This window comes from Haliotis rubra, unplaced genomic scaffold (genome assembly GCF_003918875.1).
Source record: "Haliotis rubra isolate DU_JTF1 unplaced genomic scaffold, ASM391887v1 Scf183, whole genome shotgun sequence".
Taxonomy (NCBI): Eukaryota; Metazoa; Mollusca; class Gastropoda; order Lepetellida; family Haliotidae; genus Haliotis; species Haliotis rubra.
Genome location: NW_025765814.1, coordinates 1,315,873 through 1,341,129, shown reverse-complemented (window position 1 = coordinate 1,341,129; position 25,257 = coordinate 1,315,873). Strand labels below are relative to the sequence as shown.

General features: G+C 40.0%; 1 protein-coding gene across 1 annotated transcript; it reads left to right on the top strand.

Moving 5' to 3' along the window:
• Nucleotides 1–1,599: 1,599 nt before the first annotated feature.
• On the top strand, nucleotides 1,600–17,288 carry LOC124273671 (tryptophan 2,3-dioxygenase-like). The gene is made up of 14 exons (XM_046708944.1): nucleotides 1,600–1,661; nucleotides 7,252–7,324; nucleotides 8,084–8,141; nucleotides 10,001–10,076; nucleotides 10,284–10,351; nucleotides 11,549–11,614; nucleotides 11,892–11,953; nucleotides 12,755–12,830; nucleotides 13,090–13,203; nucleotides 13,861–13,926; nucleotides 14,127–14,172; nucleotides 14,871–15,008; nucleotides 15,751–15,850; nucleotides 16,663–17,288. Exons 1-14 carry the CDS (start codon nucleotides 1,649–1,651, stop codon nucleotides 16,754–16,756), a joined length of 1,050 nt encoding a protein of 349 aa, XP_046564900.1. The 5' UTR covers nucleotides 1,600–1,648; the 3' UTR covers nucleotides 16,757–17,288.
• Nucleotides 17,289–25,257: the final 7,969 nt, after the last annotated feature.

The following is a 25,257-nucleotide window of genomic DNA, read 5'->3' as shown; positions in this document are numbered from 1 at the left end:
ATGGTTAAATTGTTATTATTTCATTGCTGAGATCTGTGTGATGTACTCGATACACTGACAGTGCCATAATCAGTTCCATTAGGCTACTACGCCGTTTCAAAACATGGGTATATAGAATGTCAAGTCACAAGAATAAAAATGCGAAATTTCTCAGTTCAATATCGTGTATGGCCGCCCCGTGCATTCACCACTGCCAAACACCGTCTCCTCATCGACTGCCTGATGCTTGTGAACACGTGGTTAGGGATTCTGCGCCATTGCTCTTGCAAGGCAGCGCCAAGTTCCTGCAAATTCTGAGGTTGGTTCCTAAGACCACGAAGCCTTCTCCCAAGTGCATCCCAAACGTGCTCTATTGGATTAAGGTCAGGGGACCTCGATGGCCAGTCCATGACGTTGATTCCAGCGTTTTGAAGGAAATTTCGTGTCAACATCGCGGTATGCGGCCGAGCATTATCATGCTGGAACTGTAGATCTGGGCCATGAGCCGCCATGAAAGGAACGAGTTCAGGGGTGAGCACCTGGTCGCGGTAAGCAGCAGCTGTGAGGTTTCCACGGATGACCAGAAGTCGGGAACGGTTGTTCCCACAGAAAGCACCCCACACCATGCAACTTCCGCCCCCGAATCTGTCGACTTCCTGTACACAACATTGGGCATACCGCTCACGACGTCGTCTCCAGACTCTATGCCTGCCGTCCGCGAATCTGAGGGTAAACCTGGATTCATCGCTAAAGACGACTCGATTCCAGTCTCTCTGGGTCCATCGGAGGTGACGTTGGGCCCACAGCAGACGTTGACGTTAATGAAACGGCGTCAATATTGGCCCACGATATGGACGTCGAGAATGGAGATTAGCAGCCCGCAACCGATTTCGAATGGTCTGTGAGGACAGTCGACCTCTAAATATCTCAGCCCTGGTTCGTGTAGCCGGCAGAAATCTGTCACGTAGGTGACGTAGGACGATTTGACGGTCTTCTGCTCGTGACGTCACACGTGGACGACCCGACCTTGGGCGATCAGAAGTGGTGCCAGTTTGTTATAGACGACCTCGCAAGTCATACACAGTACGATGGCTGCATCCCATTGCTCTTGCGACGTCAATAACTGATCTTCACGCTTGCAACATTCCAACGGCACGTTCACGTTGCACATTTGACAATCGTGGCATTTCAAGTACCGTTAGAACTGTGGTTTAAAAGTGTTTTTTTCAATTCTTGAGGCCATACAAACACGTGCATATGAAGAAAACTTCGATGCGAAGATCACGTGATCGACTGCACGTGCAAAACCTGATTTGGCACTAACGTCATTTGCACGACGAATGGATGGGTTTGAGTGGGTTTTGTTAACGTTTTTCTAGAGTCGAAAGATAGGGATCCCATTTCGGATACATAGATGTATCATCAGAGAAAAAATATTCATTATTTTTCATATTACATTTTGTGAAGTTTCTTTTTTGACTCAGTATATGTAGATAAACGGTGTTAACATTCTGCATTTGTTATACAAACATATCTAACACTGTACCGGAGCGAAACAGATAAACTGACGCACTACTAGTAGTGCGTGAAAAATTGTAATTATTAAATGTGCTCTTATAATCTGTTATTCCTATTTTCGTTGCATTTCGGTGTGAACTATTGGAAAGACATGGCCAAATTGCGTATGTACTATCTTATCTTTACTATGAAGTTTATAAAATGCATTAATCAAATGTAGCAGATAGCGTTTAAACTGAGTCTATTGCATGAATGTTGCCACTGTATCACAGTATTACTAATGGGTGTGGAAAGGGTTGTGTCAGTTCTATCTATGTCAGACAGACAGATTTATTCAGTAAAGAGGCCTTGGGTCCATGATACATACTTTCCCGGCGACGACATTAAATAAATGAGTGAGAATATAGCTGCAGAGCAGGCACAGGTATGCAAATAAATTTTATATTATATGGACGACACAATGCATTCATAAACCGTTGGTTTCAAATGATGAGCTCTACTGTGTACCAGTGACAACTGAAGGGCTAAGTGCTTCTGGTTAATAATATTGGGTCAGTTTCAATCCTTTATATAAATGCAGACATTTAATATGCAAGATAGGTGAGGTGAAATTAGGTTTTACGTCGTGCGAGAATATTTCGCTCATATGACGACGTGCATGCGCGCGTGTGTGTGTATGTGCGGCTGCTTGTACTAGCCCAGACTTAAGCTGGTTTTATAGTGCTAGCCCACTGAGATACCATGCCGCAGTGAAGCATGAATACCCCACTCAGACACATTATACTGACTCCGAGCCGACCAGTCCTTGTTGTACCCATTAATGCCGAGCGCCAGGCAGGGACCAACAAGTACCATATTTTAACGTCTTTTGGTATGACGCGGTCGGGGATCGAACCCGCGACCTTCCGCTCTCCGGGCGGACGCTCTAACCACTACACCACGAGGCGGTCACTATGCAGGATAGAGACATTACATTGTACCAGTAATAACTGCAAGACTAAGTGTTTATGGATTAATAGTGTTGGCTCTCAGTTTCCATACTTGCACATTGTTCTATCTATGTGATATGGTCACATCTGTGGGGTTGGGGGACTTACCGTATTTCCTCTAATAATAGCCGGGAGTCTGATAAGCGCCTGGGGTACAGCAGCTTACTAACAATTACGATAATTACACCCAGTAAGCGCAAAAGCGCAAGGCCTCTAATAAGCGACAGGTCAAGAAGTCTGTTGAAAAAATAAGCGCCAGGGCGTCTATTAGAGTAAATATGGTATTTAGCTTCGTACTTTTTCACGCAGGATAATAAAACCTGTTATGGGTTTACTAACCTAATTTCCTACTTGCAATATATAATCTTTTATGTTTTGTGCCATTTAAATATATATACATATGTAGTTTTGTTCTCACAACAGTGACAGGCAAAGCAGTCCTCAATTCATACCAGACACTTTATGTGGACATTACTATATGAAAGCCATATTCTGACAGCTAAGTATTTTCAGCCAACTGTCAGTAAATACTGAGGTACAAGGCTCTCAGTTTACTAGAGACTGAGAACAGATGGTTAAATCAAAATGGGGATCGTCAGAAGTATGTTTAAACTTCTTTACTAGCCAAATAAGAGGTGTAGCTATATCAGTCCCAGGTGATTTTGAATTCCATACATTACAGGAGATTTCTTTGACGGGCATTTTAGAAGTTGAGTTGATGAAGAATAACGACAATTATTATGGATATACAACTTCTTTTATTCTGTGGAGGCGACGTTTCGACATATATCCGTTTGGCTCAAAAGCGGACCGATGAATTGCAATCTAACTCGAAAACTAATATACATAACATACTCAATGAAACGCTGATCATAATCAAAACATCATACCAACTCTATGAGGTTTTTGCAGAATTTTTGTCCTAAAAATAAAAACGTTGTTTAACAAACTATCATTAAAATATTGACACAGTTCACTGTTTGTTACGAGGGAGGAGTGCAGAGAAAGGGACAGCCAGGTGTTCGAGAAGCACGTTCACAGACAAAGTTATTTATTCTTTAACCTGTGCTGTGCCGCCTCCATCCGTTCTCGAACACCTGGCTGTCCCTTTCTCTGCACTGTAATTAGACACATGTAATTACAATCACATAAGTAACCCTAAACCGGGAGAAGCAATACAGAGCACTACGATTATTACGAACTCAAGAGGACCGTGTATTTAGTTCATTTTAACCGTAGTTCTGTATAGTCATGTATTTTGAGTAAATGTAAATATTCTCGCCCATGGGCAAAAATGTTTTTCGCCCATCTGCGAGATTTTATCAAATCGCTCTAAATTAGCCGAATTAAGTCAAAATGAGTTGAAATTTGTGTAATGATACTTACAAACATACACCCATTCATTTACAACCTCCAAAACATGAATTCTGAGCGAAACTAAACATTTTTGCTCATGGGCCGGCCCAAGGGCGAGCGAGTTTAAAATTAAGTTCTCGAAATATTTATTCATAACAACTGCATGTTTAATTTGGTCGAATTCCTTGTCAGAGTGCCCACGGTGCGGAGAATGTCTGAACTTAAGCCACATAATCAAGTCCGTTTAATTTTTTTTTTTTTCAGTCGAAGTCTTGATCTAATGACGAATGTACGAGACTGGTATTCAACATAATGGATTATCCGAGTTTCGAAAATACCTGGATTATTAATATTCGATTTCGAAAAGGTATTTGACCCGGTAGAATGGAAGTTGTTGCATAAACATTCACTTCTTTTATTTGGCTTTAAGTTTCTTTAAACCTTTCTAATGATATTACATCACTTGTCTTTTTTAATAAAAATAATTGCGAATTCTTAGATGTCACATGAGGGCGTATATTTAGACAAGGTGATTCGTTTTTCCACCTTTTTCCTATGTTTATAGAAACTCTGGCTCGTAATTATGCTAAAAAAAACAAGTGAATGGAATAAATATGCTCGACACTTAATGGTTGCTAACACTCTGCAGATGCTGCAACAATTATGAGACGTTGTTTCCAACGACGATGAATATACTCGAACCTTATGCAACTTTGGACATAATATTGATTGACCCGAAACAGTTTTCAAGTTTGCAGTATTGTCAATCTCATAAACTAGACTATTCACATGTATGGTACCTTTCAATTTCAACATAATAATGCAGAAATGATAGAGACTTAAAAAATACCTATAGTTAAGAAGAACGATAAAATTATGACGATGTGGTTTCGTCCATACCTGACGCCTTTTGGAAGAATAACAGCAGTAACTACTTTTTTTTGCATCTTTTTATAACACTTCCTAATATCGAAAGCGGTATAATAAATAATATTATTTCTTTGGAATGGTAAGCCCGACAAGACGAAGTATAACACTATGCTGGAAACAGAAATGGGCTTAACGTAATGTTGATCGAAGAAACAACTCAAGGACATATTTATGGATATGAAGAACGAGCCTTGGCTCAGTATCCAGGATGAAAAGTGATCTTCAGACACCTGCTGATCTTCTTATAACGTGATATGTAATGTGAGATGATTGAGGCATGAGGAGAGAGCAGTGCAGAGATCCTGCTCCTTGTAAGCAAAGAAACGTTTAATTGAAGACATATGTTCATTTTTTGCACATAGTGAGGGTCAGTACCAAAATGTCTCGTACCAAACATTTTTTAAAATTACCATAATGTGATTAATGTATTGCATATCGTTCAATAATGAATAAATAATGTGTTGTATAATAGATAATTTTAATACAAACATACGTCTGTCTAACAGTGCAGAGAAGCGAAACAAATAAACTGACGTACAACTAGTAGTACCTGAAACATTGTCATTATTAAATGTGCTCTTATAATATACCCGTGAAGGTCCGGGTTAGAATGCACCTTCAGTAACCCATGCTTGTCGTAAGAGGCGACTAACGGGATCGGGTGGTCAGGCTTGCTGGCTTGGTTGATACATGTCATCGGTTCCCAGTTGCGCAGATCGATGCTGATGCTGTTGATCACTGTATTGTCTGGTCCAGACTCGATTATTTACAGACCGCCGCCATATAGCTGGAATATTGCTGAGTGCCGCGTAAAACTAAGCTCACTCACTCACTCATAATATGTTACTCATATTTTTGTTGGATTTAATTGATAAATGCTACTGGTGATGAAACTTGGAATATGCCGTCGACACCAGGCAGTTATAATGGACAAAAGTAGTTAGGGATATATGTAAATTTTGAAATAATGAATAATGATCTATTTATTCATTGACACACTGATAAAATATCAATCATAAAAAATACCAATATCCCTAACTTAATTTTTCCAGTATACTAGTATATAGCGTCTCGATTATACGTCATTATCCACAAATCCCATGTTTATAAACTTCAGTGCGTGTTCTACTGATCTGCTACAGGCAAATGTGTGAGAGACATTAACCTTTTCATTTCCACCATAGCCACGAAGGATAAAACCCCACTAAATTGTTCACCACTTTTCATTTCCACCATAGCCACGAAGGATATAAACCCCACTAAATTGTTCACCCTTTTCATTTCCACCATAGCCACGAAGGATAAAAAACCCACTAAATTGTTCACCCTTTTCATTTCCACCATAGCCACGAAGGATAAAACCCCACTAAATTGTTCACCCTTTTCATTTCCACCATAGCCACGAAGGATAAAAACCCCACTAAATTGTTCACCCTTTTCATTTCCACCATAGCCACGAAGGATAAAACCCACTAAATTGTTCACCCTTTTCATTTCCACCATAGCCATGAAGGATAAAAACCCACTAAATTGTTCACCCTTTTCATTTCCACCATAGCCACGAAGGATAAAAACCCACTAAATTGTTCACCCTTTTCATTTCCACCATAGCCACGAAGGATAAAAACCCCACTAAATTGATAACCCTTTTTATTTCCACCATAGCCACGAAGGTTAAAAACCCCAATAACTGATTACCCTTTTCATTTCCACCATAGCCACGAAGGATAAAAACCCATTAAATTGATTACCCTTTTCATTTCCACCATAGCCACGAAGGATACAAAAACAATAACTGATTACCCTTTTCATTTCCACCATAGCCACGAAGGAGAAAAAACATTAAATTGATTACCCTTTTCATTTCCACCATAGCCACGAAGGATAACAAAACATTAAATTGATTACCCTTTTTACTTCCACCATAGCCATGAAGGATAAAAACCCCAATAACTGATTACCCTTTTCATTTCCACCATAGCCACGAAGGATAAAAACCCATTAAATTGATTACCCTTTTCATTTCCACCATAGCCACGAAGGATAAAAACCCCAATAACTGATTACCCTTTTCATTTCCACCATAGCCACGAAGGAGAAAAAACATTAAATTGATTACCCTTTTCATTTCCACCATAGCCACGAAGGATAAAACCCAAATAACTGATTACCCTTTTCATTTCCACCATAGCCACGAAGGATAAAAAAACACAATAACTGATTACCCTTTTCATTTCCACCATAGCCACGAAGGATAAAAAACATTAAATTGATTACCCTTTTCATTTCCACCATAGCCACGAAAGATAAAAAACCATTAAATTGATTACCCTTTTTATTTCCACCATAGCCACGAAGGATAAATAACCCACTTAATTGTTCACATGAAATTTTATATTTTATCATTACAATATTTATCCGCCGATGTTACACATGGCTGAACCATTATAATACTTACAGGATGTTGTTATTGCTTCAGGGCTGTACATAGATATGCTTCTAGCTGTATTCGTCACTACCACAGCTCTCAGTGGCTCAGCACATTGTTCCTGGTAAGTCAGTTTACTGCTGTTCCCGTTGAAAACATCCACATTGTTATATTGTAAATGTACAAATATACTGACAACATGTTGAATTTCAAATTTGAGAAACGTATTAATAATTTGTTAAACTGTTATAAAAATGCATATTTTCAGTCCATTTTACCTGCTGTTTACATACACATCCAACACATGTTTCTGGTTAGCGCTTATCATGTAATTCAAGCCAACGTCACCTAGTGATGACTGTCAGTGGTTTGGTGTCTTCCACACAGATTTACAGCGCTGTGGTGAGGTGAGGTGAGGTGTAGTTGGGTTTAACGTCGTGCTTGAGAATATTTCGCTCATATGACGACGTGCATGCGTGTGAATGTGTATGTGCGGCTGCTTGTACGAGCCCAGACTTAAGCTGGTTTTATAGTGCTAGCCCACTGAGATACCATGCCGCAGTGAAGCATGAATACCCCACTCAGACACATTATACTGACTCCGAGCCGACCAGTCCTTGTTGTACCCATTAATGCCCAGCGCCAGGCAGGGACCAACAAGTACCATATTTTAACGTCTTTTGGTATGACGCGGTGGGGATCGAACCCGCGACCTTCCGCTCTCCGGGCGGACGCTCTAACCACTACACCACGGAGGAGGTCCCACAGCGCTGTGGACTTCATCTGGCTGCGGACTGCCATAAGCTTTCTGCGTAATTATAGTTCATGTTCACTCTTTGGTGAATTCTTGTAGGTTGTTTATGTTTTTCATTTTAATGTACAGTATTGAAAGAGGCATGGCGGAGGGGGGATCCAAGCCAACTTACGGCTCCTACCTGAAGGTGAAAATTGTAGTTACTATGATTTTATTGAAATGAAAACAATACAGTAAATAATTGATATTTCAACGAAGTCTCAAAACTTGTACTCTCACACTGGAAGAAACAACCCTCTTTTGTAGCTGGTAAAGGACAGGGTCTGAATACGAATTCTAAACGTGAAATATGTCACCTCATTTAAATATTTACATTAACCGAAAAACTCATCATTTGCGACATTGCTTGAAATTGTGCTGTCTGAATAGTCAGTATGTTGTATTTGTCATCTTAGGTATGAAGAGAGGATATTCTATGTTTGGAGAGACTGGTGAATATCGGAATCAAAGTCCCTCCATAGTGTTATATATCATCATTGTTTTGGGATGAGTTAGTTTCAAAATATACTATCCCAAAAAGAAACGCATAGTCATTTTGTATATTTAAAAATCTATGAATTACCTATAATGTTCAAACAATCGTCAAAATATGTAACAAAAGTGTCGATAACATGATTCTACACAATTGTACAAGTAAAAAATCGGCTTTACCTGAAAATGTTGATTTTTGATGAGATTTCTTACAAGGATTAAAAAGGCATCGCCACAACGCAACAGAAATAATTTTCCAGTTGAAATTGTGCAGCAAAGAGCATGCACTGTCTGGTTAGAAAAATCCAGATTACTTTCGGAAATCGACATTCGTTTTGAAGAAGTTTCAAGGTCAAATCACCACGCCACGTCTTGACCCTGCGACACGGAACATCGCCATTGAAAGAATGCACGCTGGAGATTATCAATCTTCTTTTGCCAGGCGTCTGAATGTTAGTCTGAGCACGATATCACGGCTTGCAGCTCGTTACAACCAAACAGGTATAACAAATGACGTCCCCGTCCAGGCAGACCTCGAGTCACCACTGCAGCCCAAGATCGGTACATCCGGGTACTACATTTGCATGATCGTACTACCACGGGTGAGAGCACAGCAGCCAGGGTGCCTGGACTTCGGAGGATATCCGGTCAAACGGTGCGGAACAGGTTGAGAGAGATTGGACTGAGAGCCGGGAGACCCGATGTCGGGACCGTGCTACGTCGTCGCCGTCGCGCTTAACGTCTCCGTTAACAAATATTATCCACTTGGTTGGATAGACATTTCCTTCTTCTAAACTGACGTAAGAATTCAGAGTTATACATGTTTCAAAATCCAACATTTTCGCTACAGATTTCTGGGTCATGCGTTTCTTTCTTTTTTTAATAGTACTTTACTATAGACATACCCGTTAAGATCCGGGTTAGTATTGGTCTCAAATAACCCATGCTTGTCGTAAGAGGCGACTAACAGGATCGGGTGGTCAGGCTCGCTGGCTTGGTTGACACATGTCATCGGTTCCCAATTGCGCAGATCGATGCTCATGCTTTTGATGACTGGATTATCTGGTCCAGACTCGATTATTTACAGACCGCCGCCATATAGCTGAAATATTGCTGAGTGCGGCGTAAAACTAAACTCACTCACTCTCTACTATAGACATAATCTTCAGTTTCATACCTACCACGTTTCTATATTAGAGTGAGTAGGTGAGTATGGCTTCTCCCAATAATCCAGCAATAACACGCTGAGGACGCCAGAAACTGGCTTCTATTAGATAAGGGGCGGTGGGGTAGCCTAGTGGTTAAAGCGTTAGCTCGTCACGCCGAAGACCCAGGTTCGAATCCCCACATGGGTACACTGTGTGAAGCCCATTTGTGGTGTCCCCCGCCGTGATGTTGCTGGAATATTGCTAAAAGCGGCGTAAAACCAAACTCAGTCAGTCAGTCAGTCTATTAGATAAACTGAAGAACACATCTTAACTACAATATTCAATGCGTTCATATTTCTGTGTGCAGCTTCCAGAACTACTTGCCTGCCAGGCTCCAATCACAGATGTCCACGATGAACAACTGTTCATCATTGTTCATCAAGGTATATCGGCTCACATTTCAACATTTCTTACTCTCAAGTTCCATATAGCACATTCTTTAACTTCAAAAGAATGATTAAGATAATCAGCAGCAGGAACCTGGCGCTTCAGCTAGTGATATTTTCAAATATATGAACAGCTATAACAATTGATGAAAGCGTACACGTGAAATACATATTTTGAGTGACAGAATGCTGTGTCAATTTCAGCCTTCGAACTGTGGTTCAAGCTCATCATCCATGACATCACGTCGGTCAGGAACATATTTCACGGCAAGGTACGATGTATCATCAAATAAAACACATGTGTAACGTTACCCATATAAGGTCAAGGTAGAATTGTTTTACAGCAACCCATGCTTGTCGTAAGAGGCGACTAACGGGATCGGGTGGTCAGGCTCGCTGGCTTGGTTGACACAAGTCATCGTATCCCAATTGCGTAGATCGATGTTCATGCTGTTGATCACTGGATTGTCTGGGCCAGACTCGATTATTTACAGACCGCCCCCATATAGCTGGAATACTGCCGAGTGCCGCGTAAAACTAAACTCACTCACTTATAATACCAATGTCGCTTTTATATTTGTACATTTTGTTTTATAAGAATATCACATAAGCAGACGTTTGTAGTCATTTGGGTGGATTGATGCTCAAGATGTAAATCATTGGATTGTCATGTCAAGACTAGAATATTTACAGACCGACGTCATGTGGGTGGAATATAGCTGAGTGCGGCGCTAAATAACTATCAAACAAACATCTATGACGTCATCACTGTGATATTATTTTAGGAATGAACAGTCAGATGTCTATGATGTACACTTGGAGCAAGGTCCCCAGTGACTGACTGACTAAGTTTGGTTTTACGCCGCTTTTAGCAATATTCAAGCAATATCACGGCGGGGGACACCAGAAATGGGCTTCACTCATTGTACCCATGTGGGGATTCGAACCCGGGTCTTCGGCGTGACGAGCCAACGCTTTAACCACTAGACTACCCCACCGCCCCAGGTCCCCAGTGATCTATGTCAGCCTCAAGCGCCGATTTCATGGAAGAGATTTTTGGCTCGGTGACTTGACTGATGCTTTACATCGTATCCCAGTGGTGTACATTCATGTTCATGATGTTGATCACATGATTGTCTGGCCAGTATTTGCATACCACCGTCTTACAGTTGAAATATTGCTGAGAGAGGCGCTGAACAATAACGACACACAAGCACTCAAATGATATGGGGGCGGTGGGGTAGCCTAATGGTTAAAGCGTTGGCTCGTCACGCCGAAGACCTGGGTTCGAATCCCCTGATGGACACTATGCGTGAAGCCCATTTCTGGTGTCCCCCGCCGTGATGTTGCTGGAATATTGCTAAAAGCGGCGTAAAACCAAACTCAGTCAGTCAGTCAAATGATATACGTATACATAATATGTGTGAATATGGGTTTACATTCCTTATATATAGATTCTTGTGTTTTAGGGATGGAAACATGTCGTCTTACACACTGCCATCAACCGCCTGCAGAGAGCGGCAATGGTGCTACGGGTGAGGCAATTGTTATACTCTAAATTTGTAAACTTCAGGATCCGAATCAAACCCCATCCCCGGCTTGATAATCTGCATTAGTCTTCAGCAACCCATGTTTATCGTAAAACTCGAGTCCTGTGGGCGGTCAAGCTCGATGATTTGGTTCATGCAAGTCAGTCAGTCTTTCTCCTATGGGTGATACATGTTGCGATATTTTTTCCATGTGTATATATTACTGTGGATGTGAAAACACTGTCATGTATGTTCTTTGTAATGTCTATTGCATTTATTCCAGTTGGCAGTGGAGCAGTTCCACATCCTGGAGACGATGCCACCCCTTAATTTTATGGACTTCAGGTGAATAAATGTTTTATCAGCATTAATGGATGTGCACTGCATTACACACCCAGGCTTAAACATTAGACGTCAGTACAAACGAATACCCATCGTCAGAAAGCAATTACTTTGGTGTAAAGGGAAAAATAGCTGTGAAGATTATATGAATGAATCACTGAAAATTAGTGATAACATCATGTGTTTGCGAATAGGGTAAGCATGGCCTGCTTCCGCCATTTACAAAATTTGCATAAAAATTAAATGTGTTTTGTCTGACGCCACACAGCCGTACTCCTGTCATGCGATATCAGCATGTAAATAAACCAGATAATCAGGTGATGGATTAGACTGGTATGCTTTGGCAAGTCTTGCAGGTACTGAATGAACTGTTATATGTGTATATCTTAAGACATACACTGTGTCAAGTGAACGTGTATATATATTGTGTATCTGGGACTATTTTTAGTGTTGTTGTTGATAGGTGTATTTTGACCCATGAAGATCCGGGTTAGAATCAGTCTTCAGTAACCCATGCTTGTCGTAAGAGCGACTAACGGGATCGGGTGGTCAGGCTCGCTGATTTGGTTGCCGCATGTCATCGTATCCCAGTTGCGCAAATCGATGCTCACTGGATTGTCTGGTCCAGACTCGATTATTTACAGACTGCCGCCCTATAGCTGGCATATTGTTGAGTGCGGCGTAAAACTAAACTCACTCACTCACTCACTCACTAGTCATATTTTGTCTTTTATGCTCAACGGATGGCATGCTATTTTAATTATATCCAGGGGTGACCGTTATGATATTTCTAATATTTTCCAGACACGTACTGGCCGGGATGTCTGGATGCCAGAGCCTCCAGTTTCGAATGATGGAGAAACTTTTTGGAATCAATCACGTAAATGATTACGTTGATATATGCAAACCCGGAATAAACATTTGGCCATTTATCTAAATACGTCATGGATAGAGTGGTGATGGGTAATAAAGCTTGCAGTCTTTTACTTCAACCCTACAACCTTAATGATATTTTACCATGTAGAAGGAACATTTATTTCAATTTCGTAATGTAAGCCCTATCAATAACTGTTATGATTCTATTCCATGTGGAACCGTTCAAATATAGTATAATTCTCTTTATGCCAAATTTGGAAAAGCGTCATGAATATAAAGGACAGAGCTACATGGACAAGATGAACACAGAGGATAAAGAGGTTCTCCAGAAATACCCAGACCAAGATGATGGAGGTACACTACTGGATGTTGTTCAAGTACGAGTCTAAAGTTATATCCTTTGAACTAATTTGTGAAATATTAACTAGCATCCATTGCGCTTGAGAGAAAAACGAACCATATTCCTACTGTATCAGTGGAAGTCCACATATGAAGGTCATTTGTTCAGCAACCAATCCCATTCTCGAGAACTTGTTGGTCCCTGCCTGGCGCTCGGCATTAATGGGTACAACAAGGACTGGTCGGCTCGGAGTCAGTATAATGTGTCTGAGTGGGGTATTCATGCTTCACTGCGGCATGGTATCTCAGTGGGCTAGCACTATAAAACCAGCTTCAGTCTGGCCTAGTACAGGCAGCCGCACATACACATACACACGCATGCACGTCGTCATATGAGCGAAATATTCTCAAGTACGATGTAAAACCCAATTTCACCTCACCTCACCCCATTCTCGAGAGGCGATCAATATGATCAGGTGAAAAGCCTTCGTGACTTAGTTGACACAAGTCATCGCATCCAAGCTGCGTAGATGGATGCTCCTAATGTAAATACCTTCAGTGCATGGCTCTTACCGTCATATACATGGAACAAGTTGACTGCATCGTTAAACAAACAAAGTTGTCATATACAAGTTGAAACTGCAGAGTTGATTGTTATTTATTACATGTTGTACAAATGCTCTGATTTGATACAGGCGTGGCTTGAATCTACTCCTGGAATAGACGACAGGCAGTTCTGGGACAAGTACAGGCAAAACGAGGTATAACTGTTCATTATCATGAACCAGAACGCCAGAGGATCCATTTGGGTATTATAACCTGCTGAATATGTTTCTTTTCAACCCTTGTTAATATTAACAATGTCATATATATTAGTTCTCAATACGATTTTAAAAGATCTACTTTTAACATACGTTCTTGACGTCGGTCGTGTACAAATGGCGAATTTTGTTTTGCACAGAATGTGGATCTGAGCTCTTTGCTTGATCAGTCAGCGTATAAGAAAGGTAAACCTGCTTTATATTTTTATTAAATATAGCATACAGTTAATGTTTAGATCAAAGTGCTGTAACATATTCAACGTCCACGTCAACATCAGCGTCACGACGTCATTAACGTGGTTCATAGCTATTTCTGTGTGTCCATAAATGACAAACTAATGGCGGACATATGTCCATAAATGACAAACTAATGGCGGACATATTCAACGTCCACGTCCACATCAGCGTCACGACGTCATTAACGTGGTTCATAGCTATTTCTGTGTGTCCATAAATGACAAACTAATGGCCCTTATTCTGACGTCAAAGGTTCAGAACAGTCTGTTTAAACTGAAAGCAAAAGGGACCGTTAAAGAGCTTCATTTGTTTTATGTCTTAAACCAAGAACTATCCACAAAAGTTTGTGCAAAGTGTAGTAACTCATATTTAGTCAATTTTGCCGTTACAACGAGTAATTCGTCAGTGCTTTCGAGATACCATCGAGCAGCTGTTTCTACGATGAATTTAGAGAGTGTCATATGACTTTTTCAAAAGTTGTTTGAAATGCTGGAATCAGATCGTCAGGGATCTTTCAGGGATCCCTTTTGTTGTTGTTTTTTGTGTGTGCTTTTTGTTTTGTCCTTTACTCAAAGTTTGGTCGGTTTAGGTGGATAATCCAGGCTAGATATTGTTTTCCTTTTCTATTCATCATGACGTTTGAACAGGTTCCTGGCAAATGAGTCAACGGTCGCTGCAAGGAGCTCTTCTCATCATGCTGCACCAGGACAAACCTGAGTTCCAGCTGCCGTACCAGCTCCTCACACTGCTGATGGACATAGATGTCGCCCTCATGAAGTGGCGGAGTATGTACCAACATATATATGCACATGAACATTAATAAAGCAGCCATGTTGTTTCTGGTCTAAAATATAATAAAACACACAAAGTGATGGCGATGTCCATCTTTTGAAGCTTGAGGGGCAATGCGGCTTTTGACCGTCTCTCTAGTCTAGTGGAGGAAGCTTCGTTGTTTAATCTACGGGGTCGTACCAAAGACGTTAAATGTTGGTCTTTCTTCCCATCCTGCCTAATGCTCGGCGACTTCAACGGTACAAATATGGCCAAAAAATGCCAGCGACAACCTATACCCAGTACTCCATGTTATACTGAGGCATGCTATCTCAGTTGGCTAGCTCCGCCATTAGTCCGCTATAGTACTCGTTCGCTCATCACGCCAAAGACCCGGGTTCGAATCCCCACATGTGTTGAAGCCGATTTCTGGTGTCCTATGTCGCGACAATCGAGTAAAACCACCAAACCCACTTCCCAGAGACCATCAGTGTGACCATCAGTGTGACATATTGAGTACCTAAAGCAAGATCAATATTATGACTCCCACATCATATCACAAAAGTATGACGTAAGTTTTGATAGCTTAAGTCAATAATTATTGAAATGTTTTATATGAAACGTTTCTCTATGTTTGTTTATGTGAATATTGCAAATTTCTGGTGATCTGGTTTAATCTCATTGTGGGTCAATCTCCGAATCCGTGTGGCCAAATTTTGTGTCGCCAGCCTTCTGATAACATTTTTCCCCACACAGGTACCCACATCCAGATGGTACACAGGATGATAGGCCAGAAGCAGGGCACTGGGGGCACAGGGGGCACTTCTGGCTATGAGTACCTACGAGCTACCTACAGGTACATCTACGTCTGATACTCTATACGAAAGCACAGAAGTATATCAATAGATAGTCGTACATTTTTAACAATTATTTGTTTGGCGTCAACAAACAAGAGGCACTCGTGAAAAGCAATCTTCTCGTGGTGAGTGCTGAGTAAAGCTTATAGCTCTTCCCCCGTGTGGACCCGGGGTAGAATGTAGAATGTGTCCACAGCACCCCATTGCTGGTCGTAAGTGGCGACCAAATTGGGCAACCAGTTTGCCGTGGGTTGCGCCCCTGTGTCGGTGGAGGGCACTTCCGGCTTTGAATTCTCGCGAGATACATACAGGTACGCCTACTTTATCTGTCAAGAATGCTCCATACAAAAGCACAGAAGTATAATCTTTAATCACTGCAAATATTTAAAAAATTATGCGCTATTATAAACGGAATTATAAAAGCGTTTTGTCGCTTTAGTTGTGGCATTATTCAGGAGATAAGTTAGATACGACGAACATGCAATCACTTTCTTGTCACAAACAGTCACCATCCTCAGAAGCGAACTGAATATTTTATAATGGCTTTGAAATGATCCGTCTATACCTTTGACCTATCTATAACTTCTTTCCACGTATAAAATCATCATTATGCAGAATGTCATTCCACAGTCTGTTTCACAAACTACGACTCCTCGAAACTCAGTCATAGCTCAAAGCATTCGAGATGAACTCATGTTATTTCTGGACAAGCCGAAGTGGAGCAGGACAAGCCGTCTTCCACGTTAGGGAAATAGGCGAGATGTGACGAATGACCTCGAACACATCTTCATGGTTTCTTATGTGATTGCAGTGACGATTACAAGGCTTTTGGTGACCTCTTCAAGATAACAACATACTTACGGCCTCGAGCGGAAATTCCCGAACTTGCCACCCAACATGGCTGAACCTGGCATCTGATGACCAGACTCGAAGACGCCCTCCCTGACACGCATGAATGCACATATGCCAATGTATACGTACCCAGCTATTTACAACTTGAATTCACTTACAGTCTTGTGATTGGAACTTGCTAAGGTATGTTTGGGTGTGAAAAGAAAATGCTCAAAATTGTATTGACCATTTAAACTATATCAACGCACCACTTCTTAAAACACACAATTGCAACGCTTCTATGTGTTATAGTGAGAGCAAACATTGAACTTATTTGTATAGAAAACACATTACACTGAATAAATATTGCCTGAGAGAGCAAAACACACTCACAAACAGAGCTTGCTATTATTGAATAGAAGTATTTACATAAGAATTATAATCAAAGACACCCATACACTGAGAAAACTAATGTTAAAAAATATTTATTCAGTGACGAACTTTTCCAGTTGAATGAAAACGGGTTAAAAAATCCCATCGCCCGACGCCCGGGACAAGTCAGTTTTCATTTCGGGCAATCAAATAATGGTATCTTACTTGTCCATGGGCTACTAGATAATTTCCACTTATGGTTTCAAACTGCAAATAAACTTGGATTTAATTTCATATTTGCTCAAAATGTAGCTATTAAATTTCGCAATGATAATAAAGTAGAGTTATCTTTCTTCGCTATTTATCACTTTTCAATAAATAGTCCAGTAAACATTAACATCAAATACCATGTTGGGTTATTCTTTCATAATTACATCATCATGATTAGGTCATAACATCAGGGCAAGTGGAAAATTAGTCAGGACAAGTTACTTTCTTAAAGTCACCTGCCCTGTGGCTTTTTAGAAAACGTTTGTACCCTTGTTTGAAAACATGTAATTTTCCCAAAACGTTTTCATCATTAATTGAGTACATAAATTTAACTCCACACATGTAATTCAGAATATAGAGAACCATATTCTACGATATCTTAGTATCCACACACAAACGTACATCAGAAGTTTGTAGAAACAAACACTAACATTTTCCCATCAGAGGGTCCTTAATATAAAACATTATATGGCGAAACTTCAGGCATTATTCTGTTTCTACAAAAGGTTTATGAATATTGCTTGTTTCAAGGCCTTCATTTCAGGCAATTCCAAATTCATTGATATCTGACAAATATGTATTCACTGAATATCAATACCAAATATTGAAGATAAAAAATAATTCAGTTACAATGCTCAGGTGTAATTCTTTATGTTTTTGATATTGATGTTGACTTTTAATGTTTGCTTCTTGTCAAAAGTAAGTTTGCGGAATAAATATATGTAAAGGGGAATGGAATATGTTATCATTTAGTGAAACATCTTTATAGCAGACCCCGTGAAGACGGTCTTCAGAAACCAATACTTGTCGTATACTGAGTCCAGAGGGTGTTTTACTTTTTTAGTATCACAACTGGATAGATGCTCAAAGTGTCAATCACCGGATTGTCTGGTCCAAACTTGATTATTTACAGACCGCCGTCATATATATGGATTACTTATATGTGTGCGGGGTTAAACAACCAATAAAGAAACAAAGCTTCTACAACAGAGACTGACCAGTCTGAAAACTCGATTTGAATGCTTGAAATTAAACAGATGCAAAATACCTCAGGTATGTACAGAACTCTCTGTTTCTTTTAATAATCAATTGAAACTAAATTAGGTAGGCATTGCTAGAAACGAATGTTTACCTAACTAGAAAAGCGTCAAAACCAATTCCTTATTTATTAGACTGACTGTCTGAGTTTGGTTTTACGCCGCTTTTAGCAATATTTCAGCAACATCACGGCGGCTTATTTATTAGAAATCTGTGGTAGGTGGCACAAATGAGTTATTGCATGAAATGATACGACACCTAGGTTTAAACGCAATTTGTTGAAGGTTCTTAAAGGAGGTCCATGTTGATTGAAAAACAACCATTGCGAACGAATCGTGATGTAATGAAATTTTCACTGTTGTCAAATTTCCAATTATAAATGCTGCAAACAAACCGGATCAAATAGGTTTGAAAATAGCTTTAAAGAACTTAATAGCAAAACAAATAGACATCACCAGACATGCACTATCGGACAGAATGAAACAGGATGCTGTATCTTACATCTATGAACAAAAGGACTTTCTAGTTTTGGATCTAGATAGTATGACAAATATGTATACATTCATCATAATAAAATCGGACAACTGTAGGTTTCAATACTAAAAATGTTCAAATAGTGAAGGCTTTGAAGGCATTCCTACAACATGTAATCAATATTTCCAGAGTGTTTTGTCCATTTTCACAGCCAAATGAAAATGATGGCCTTAAACATAGAACAAATGTAATACCATCTCACAGTTGTCATATTTATTCCAAACTATTTTCATTTCATAAGTATTGATTAAATTATGTTTATGATGAATGTATGTTCAGTAGGATGTATGACATGACAAATATACGTATTGATAGATGGAAACATGATACATATTACCAACCAGGGTTGATGAAGGGAAGTTTGAACGTGCATGATGACTTGGACATTCCGTGATTCTTTCAGCAGAGTTCATGTGCCTTTGAAAGTGGCGTATACTATGTTCACTATTCCACGCTCTGTATAGGACTTCTTGATAACGGTTATAGAACCCACAATGAAACTCAGTGGTTAAGCGTTCGCTCGTCATGCCAAAGACCCGGGTTCTATTCGTCACATTGGTGCAATGTGTGAAGCCCATTTCTGGTGTCCCCCCGCCGTGATGTTGCTGGAATATTGCTAGAAGTGGCGTAAAACTAAACTCCTCACCTTCCAGTAGAATTGATACCAGATGTTCACGTAAAACATGAGCATGTTCCCCATCACCAACACACGCAAAGGCAAGTCAATTGTTCACTTGAAGAAACATGAAAAGGCACCCGTCTCCGAATTTTGCTAAAAACATTTTTTTTAAAAACGGCATACAGATACAAACTGGCGGCGGATTCCTGAATACTTCTAAATTCTATGTATATTTTTCGGCATAAAGTGAAGTGCTGGCTTTGGCAGGTGAGAAATGAAAGAATATGAAAGGACACTCAAAGGGACCCTTTCGTTGAACCTCTGTACAATACTTTGGTGTGGTTCAAGTGAAAGTAAAAACGGGTTGCCGACTTACAATGATTGCATAGATTATTCGAGACCATGTTAAAAATTTATAAAGTATCGCTTGACAGCATTTCACTGGCTGAATCGATTAACCACTGACATGGTGGATACATTTAATAATTTAATCTTCCTGTTGATTAAATGCCAGTAAATATAACCGGTGTTACACACTCTGCTCTACTGAAGCTGTTTCAAATTACTAACACAATATGCCGCATTGCACATTGTGGTATATATAATTAGAATGAAAATATATGACAGTTTAATTACCGAGGTGTATCAATGTTGTAATTGTTTGCTGAATAATTGCAATGAAATTGAGGTCAGGTTACGCCCAGCAACCTAAATATATGACAAAAAGAACAGCTCACTATGGCCACTGTTCCTCTCATCTCAGTTGAATTACATACAATAAGCAGAATCTGTAACGTATCAGTTTAACATTTTCCTAATAATTATTGCAGTTGTACATGTATTATACAATAAATATGGGTGATCTGCATCTGCATGTTAGTTAGACATTCGAACACAGAATTGTTTAGCGGATACGTTTCTCAACAATAACGAATCAAAACTGACCGGTGAAGTTCCGGGTTAGAATTGATCTTTAGTAACCCAAGCTTGTCGCAAGAGGCGACTAACGGGATCGGGTGGTCAGGGTGGTCTGACTTGGTTGACACATGTCATCGTATCCCACCTGCGTAGATCGATGTGTATGCTGATGTTCACTAGACTGTCTGATCCAGACTCAATTATTTACAGACCGTCACAATAAAGCTGGAATATTGCTGAGTACGGCGTTAAACAATAAACCAGCCAAACCAACTACAATGTAGCTATAGGTGAAACCGTCTGAGGGAATTTTGAAAGGTTAATTCCTTGCAGCTTTTGAGGTAAATAATAATCATAATGACCGAAGCTGCAAGAATTATGAGTCATGTGTCAAATCTTCTTTTAATCTTATGACGTCCAATAAAATATGAATAAAACCCCATAGATATTTATGGCTCGTCGGATCGGGGAGCAAGACTCGCAGATTTTGTAGATGGATGTATTATACCCCTATCACACCAAACTCGTTCTCAGTACGTTCTTGAAAAATGTTCGGATCGGACTCGAACTGTGTGCGAACGCACTGGATGTACTGGCACCTGTTTACAGGTTGTTTACGAACTTGTTGGACGGGATCGGTTGGACAAGGTACGGAAGGGTGCTCCAGAACGTTGAACATGCCCGGAGGGACGGAGTGACAACGTACTAAAAACGAGATTGCCGTACTACGAACGGAATTACCGTACTACGAACGAAATTGCCGTACTTCAATCTTACTGGGGACGTGTGCGGACGTATTGCAGTCGGGCATCAATTACAATACGTTTGCGCACAGTTTACACCACGTCCATCCCGTTCGCAGACGCACCTAACTCGACCGCTTTACGTCCTTAGATGCTATTCCGTGCAAATATGTTCAAAACAAAATGAATTGTTCTGAAGAAGTTCGTAGTACGTTTCTACACGGTTCTAAAAGTTCGCAATGGGTTCTCATTACGTTCTACCCGTTGTTAGTACGTTTATGTAGTTCTCACGCAGTTCTTACTACGTCAGCACCGTGCACAGTACGATATGACAAAATAGTGTATAAATACATGCGGTTTTTAACACGTTAGTCATTTGGGATACTGATTTCTACCTGTGAAACATGAACAAGTTTGGAGCTGTCAACATGTTGAATGCTGGTTTCCTGCTATTTATTGGAAGCAGAGCAAGAGTACAAAGAGTTGGTAGAGCAAGAAAGGAGGAAAAGAACAAGGACTTGTTGGGTGAGGAACTGGCTTAAACCTGAGAGGCGAGTAGCTGTGGAACATTATCATCAACTGATGGAGGAATGAAATTCAAATCCTTTCATAAGAAATTATATACAGCAAATAAAGACTTGAATGAAGAGGTAGGTTTACAGAATGTTAAAACTCCCACACGAAATGATGATACGAGAAACACACTTGAAAAAGATATTGATTTAGATGAAATAACCTCTGCAGTCAGAAATACGAAAAATAACAAAAGACCAGGAATTTATGGTTTACCAATAGATTTTTTCAAATTTTCTGGAAAGAATTAAACGTTTGGATTTTAAGATTTATTAAAGAAGTCTCAACTAAAAGGAAATTGTCTTTGACTATGAAAAGGGGAGTTATAACTTGCATCCCTAAACCAAAATAAAGATAGATTTTTTTTCTAAAAATTGGAGGCCAATAACTCTTTTAAATGCCCTTTATAAGATGTCAGCACTTGTATTACAAACCGGTTAAAGAAAACATTAGCCTCACTTATTCATGGTAATCAAACTGGATTTATTCCAGGCGGAACCATTATTAGTGAAAACACAAGACTACTATATGATATCATGTTTGAAACGAAAAAAAAGAGAAATATCCCAGGTTTACTGATTTTGATTGATTTCGAAAAGGCTTTTGATACTGTCTTAAAAAGGTATATTGATTTAGTATTGGAAAAATCTGGTTTTGGCCCTCAACTAAGTAGCTAGATAGACCTCTTAACTTTAGACACAACATCCTGTGTAGTTCAAGATGGCATTTATCAGATTTTTTACAAATGAAAGAGGGTGCAGACAAGGGGACCCTATATCCCCTTACCTATTTCTCTTTGTAGCTGAAATTTTAGGTTGCATGATAAGAGCAAATAAGGACATGAAAGGAATTACTATAGACGATAAAGAATATAAACTTGGACAATATGCTGATGACACAGAATTATTTCTTGACGGCTCAGAAGATAATCTGTATGCTGCTATCAATACATTGAATACCTGTTCAAGATGTCGGGTCTTAAGATAAATATTGATAAAACTAAAGCAATCTAGATAGGATCAAAAGCGGGTAGTGATGAAAGATTATGTAATGATATAAACATAGAATGGAGATGAATTTGAGGTATAAGGTATCAAATCAACTTACTTCAACACTATGTGACTTATGGGTGATTAGTACTAGAAAAAGGCTTGAAAAATTACTAGACCATTGGCAGTCTGGAGAAAATGGCATAAGATTACAGTTATCAAGACATTAGCAGTTTCAAAATTAGTATATATTTTCAACACATTACCCAATCCACCCAACACTTTTATTACTTCACTTGAAAGAATATTCTTAAAATTTATTTGGAATGGCAAAACGATAAAATTAAAAGAGAAACTATGAAAAGATTAAAAAAAAAGACGGTGGGCTATGGATGATTGATATACAAACTTTTATTGAAGCTTTAAAAATCTCCACTTTGAGATTACATTTGAGAAAGATTACTGCAGATAATCCATGTAATATACCCTTCAATAATATATTCAAGTTTGTTCTTAAGGCATGGACTGAATATTGTAAGAATACTGATGTTGATGCAGGTAACACTGATGATATTCTAGCCCAGCCTTTATGGTTTAATCACAGAATAAAGGATACTCATCACCTCATAAAACACTCATGCCTTTTGTAACATTAAAACATGTAAAAACTTCACAAAATGTAATTTGAAAAATAATGAATAATGTTTCTCTGATGATACATCTATGTATCCGAAATGGGATCCCTATCTTTCGACTCTAGAAAAACGTTAACAAAACCCACTCAAACCCATCCATTCGTCGTGCAAATGACGTTAGTGCCAAATCAGGTTTTGCACGTGCAGTCGATCACGTGATCTTCGCATCGAAGTTTTCTTCATATGCACGTGTTTGCATTGGCCTCAAGAATTGAAAACACACTTTTAAACCACAGTTCTAACGGTACTTGAAATGCTGCGATTGTCAAATGTGGCATGTTGCAAGCGGGCAGATCAGTTATTGACGTCGCAAGAGCAATGGGATGCAGCCGTCGTACTGTGTATGACTTGCGAGGTCGTCTACAACAAACCGGCACCACTTCTGATCGCCCAAGGTCGGGTCGTCCACGTGTGACGTCACGAGCAGAAGACCGCCAAATCGGCTGAGATGTTTAGAGGTCGACTGTCCTCACAGACCATTCGAAATCGGATGCGGGCTGCCAATCTCCATTCTCCACGTCCATATCGTGGCCCAGTATTGACGCCGTTTCATCAACTTCAACGTCTGCTGTGGGCCCAACGTCACCTCCGATGGACCCAGAGAGACTGGAATCGAGTCGTCTTTAGCGATGAATCCAGGTTTAGCCTCAGATTCGCGGACGGCAGGCATAGAGTCTGGAGACGACGTCGTGAACGGTATGCCCAATGTTGTGTACAGGAAGTCGACAGATTCGGGGGCGGAAGTTGCATGGTGTGGGGTGCTTTCTGTAGGAACAACCGTTCCCGACTTCTGGTCATCCGTGGAAACCTCACAGCTGCTGCTTACTGCGACCAGATGCTCACCCCTGAACTCGTTCCTTTCATGGCGGCTCATGGCCCAGGTCTACAGTTCCAGCATGGTAATGCTCGGCCGCATACCGCGATGTTGACAGGAAATTTCCTTCAAAACGCTGGAATCAGCGTCATGGACTGGCCATCGAGGTCCCCTGACCTTAATCCAATAGAGCACGTTTGGGATGCACTTGGGAGAAGGCTTCGTGGTCTAAGGAACCAACCTCAGAATTTGCAGGAACTTGGCGCTGCCTTGCAAGAGCAATGGCGCAGAATCCCCAACCACGTGTTCACAAGCATCAAGCAGTCGATGAGGAGACAGTGTTTGGCAGTGGTGAATGCGCGGGGCGGCCATACACGATATTGAACTGAGAAATTTCGCATTTTAATTCTTGTGAGTTGACATTCTGTATACCCATGTTTTGGAACGGCGGTGTAGCCTAATGGAACTGATTATGGCACTGTCAGTGTATCGAGTACATCACACAGATCTCAACAATGAAATAATAACAATTTAACCATCTTACCATCTCTTGTTCTTTTATAGTGCCCTGAAGAAAGAATGTGAAGTTTCTTTTTTGACTCAGTATATTATGTATGATATTAGAGGAACAATGTTGGATTACAACTACAGTAGAACATGGATATAGCGAACACGGATATAGCGTACAAACGGATATAGCGAACAAATTTAAAAGTCCCGTCAACAGTCCTTTATAATATCATTAAAATTATACGTGAATAACGAACTCGTGAGTAGCGAATTAACGGCTATAGCGAACTGATTTACTACCCCCAAGACCCAATTAACGACGTGATTAGCGAACTCACTCAGTGTCAGCTCAGCCACTTAGCCGTACAGTATACATCAATCTTGTTGGCGGTGAATCAACATTGATTGTATGTTATATACATATCTTGCCTATATCCTGGAAACAAACCATTAGAAATAGCAGGATGATACATATCAACAATATGAACATTACCTTTTGT

Coding starts and splice junctions, on each gene's coding strand:
- LOC124273671 (XM_046708944.1), top strand. Junction 12,831..13,089: donor AACTTTTTGGAATCAATCAC/GTAAATGATTAC, acceptor AATTTGGAAAAG/CGTCATGAATATAAAGGACA. Junction 15,009..15,750: donor CGCCCTCATGAAGTGGCGGA/GTATGTACCAAC, acceptor TTCCCCACACAG/GTACCCACATCCAGATGGTA.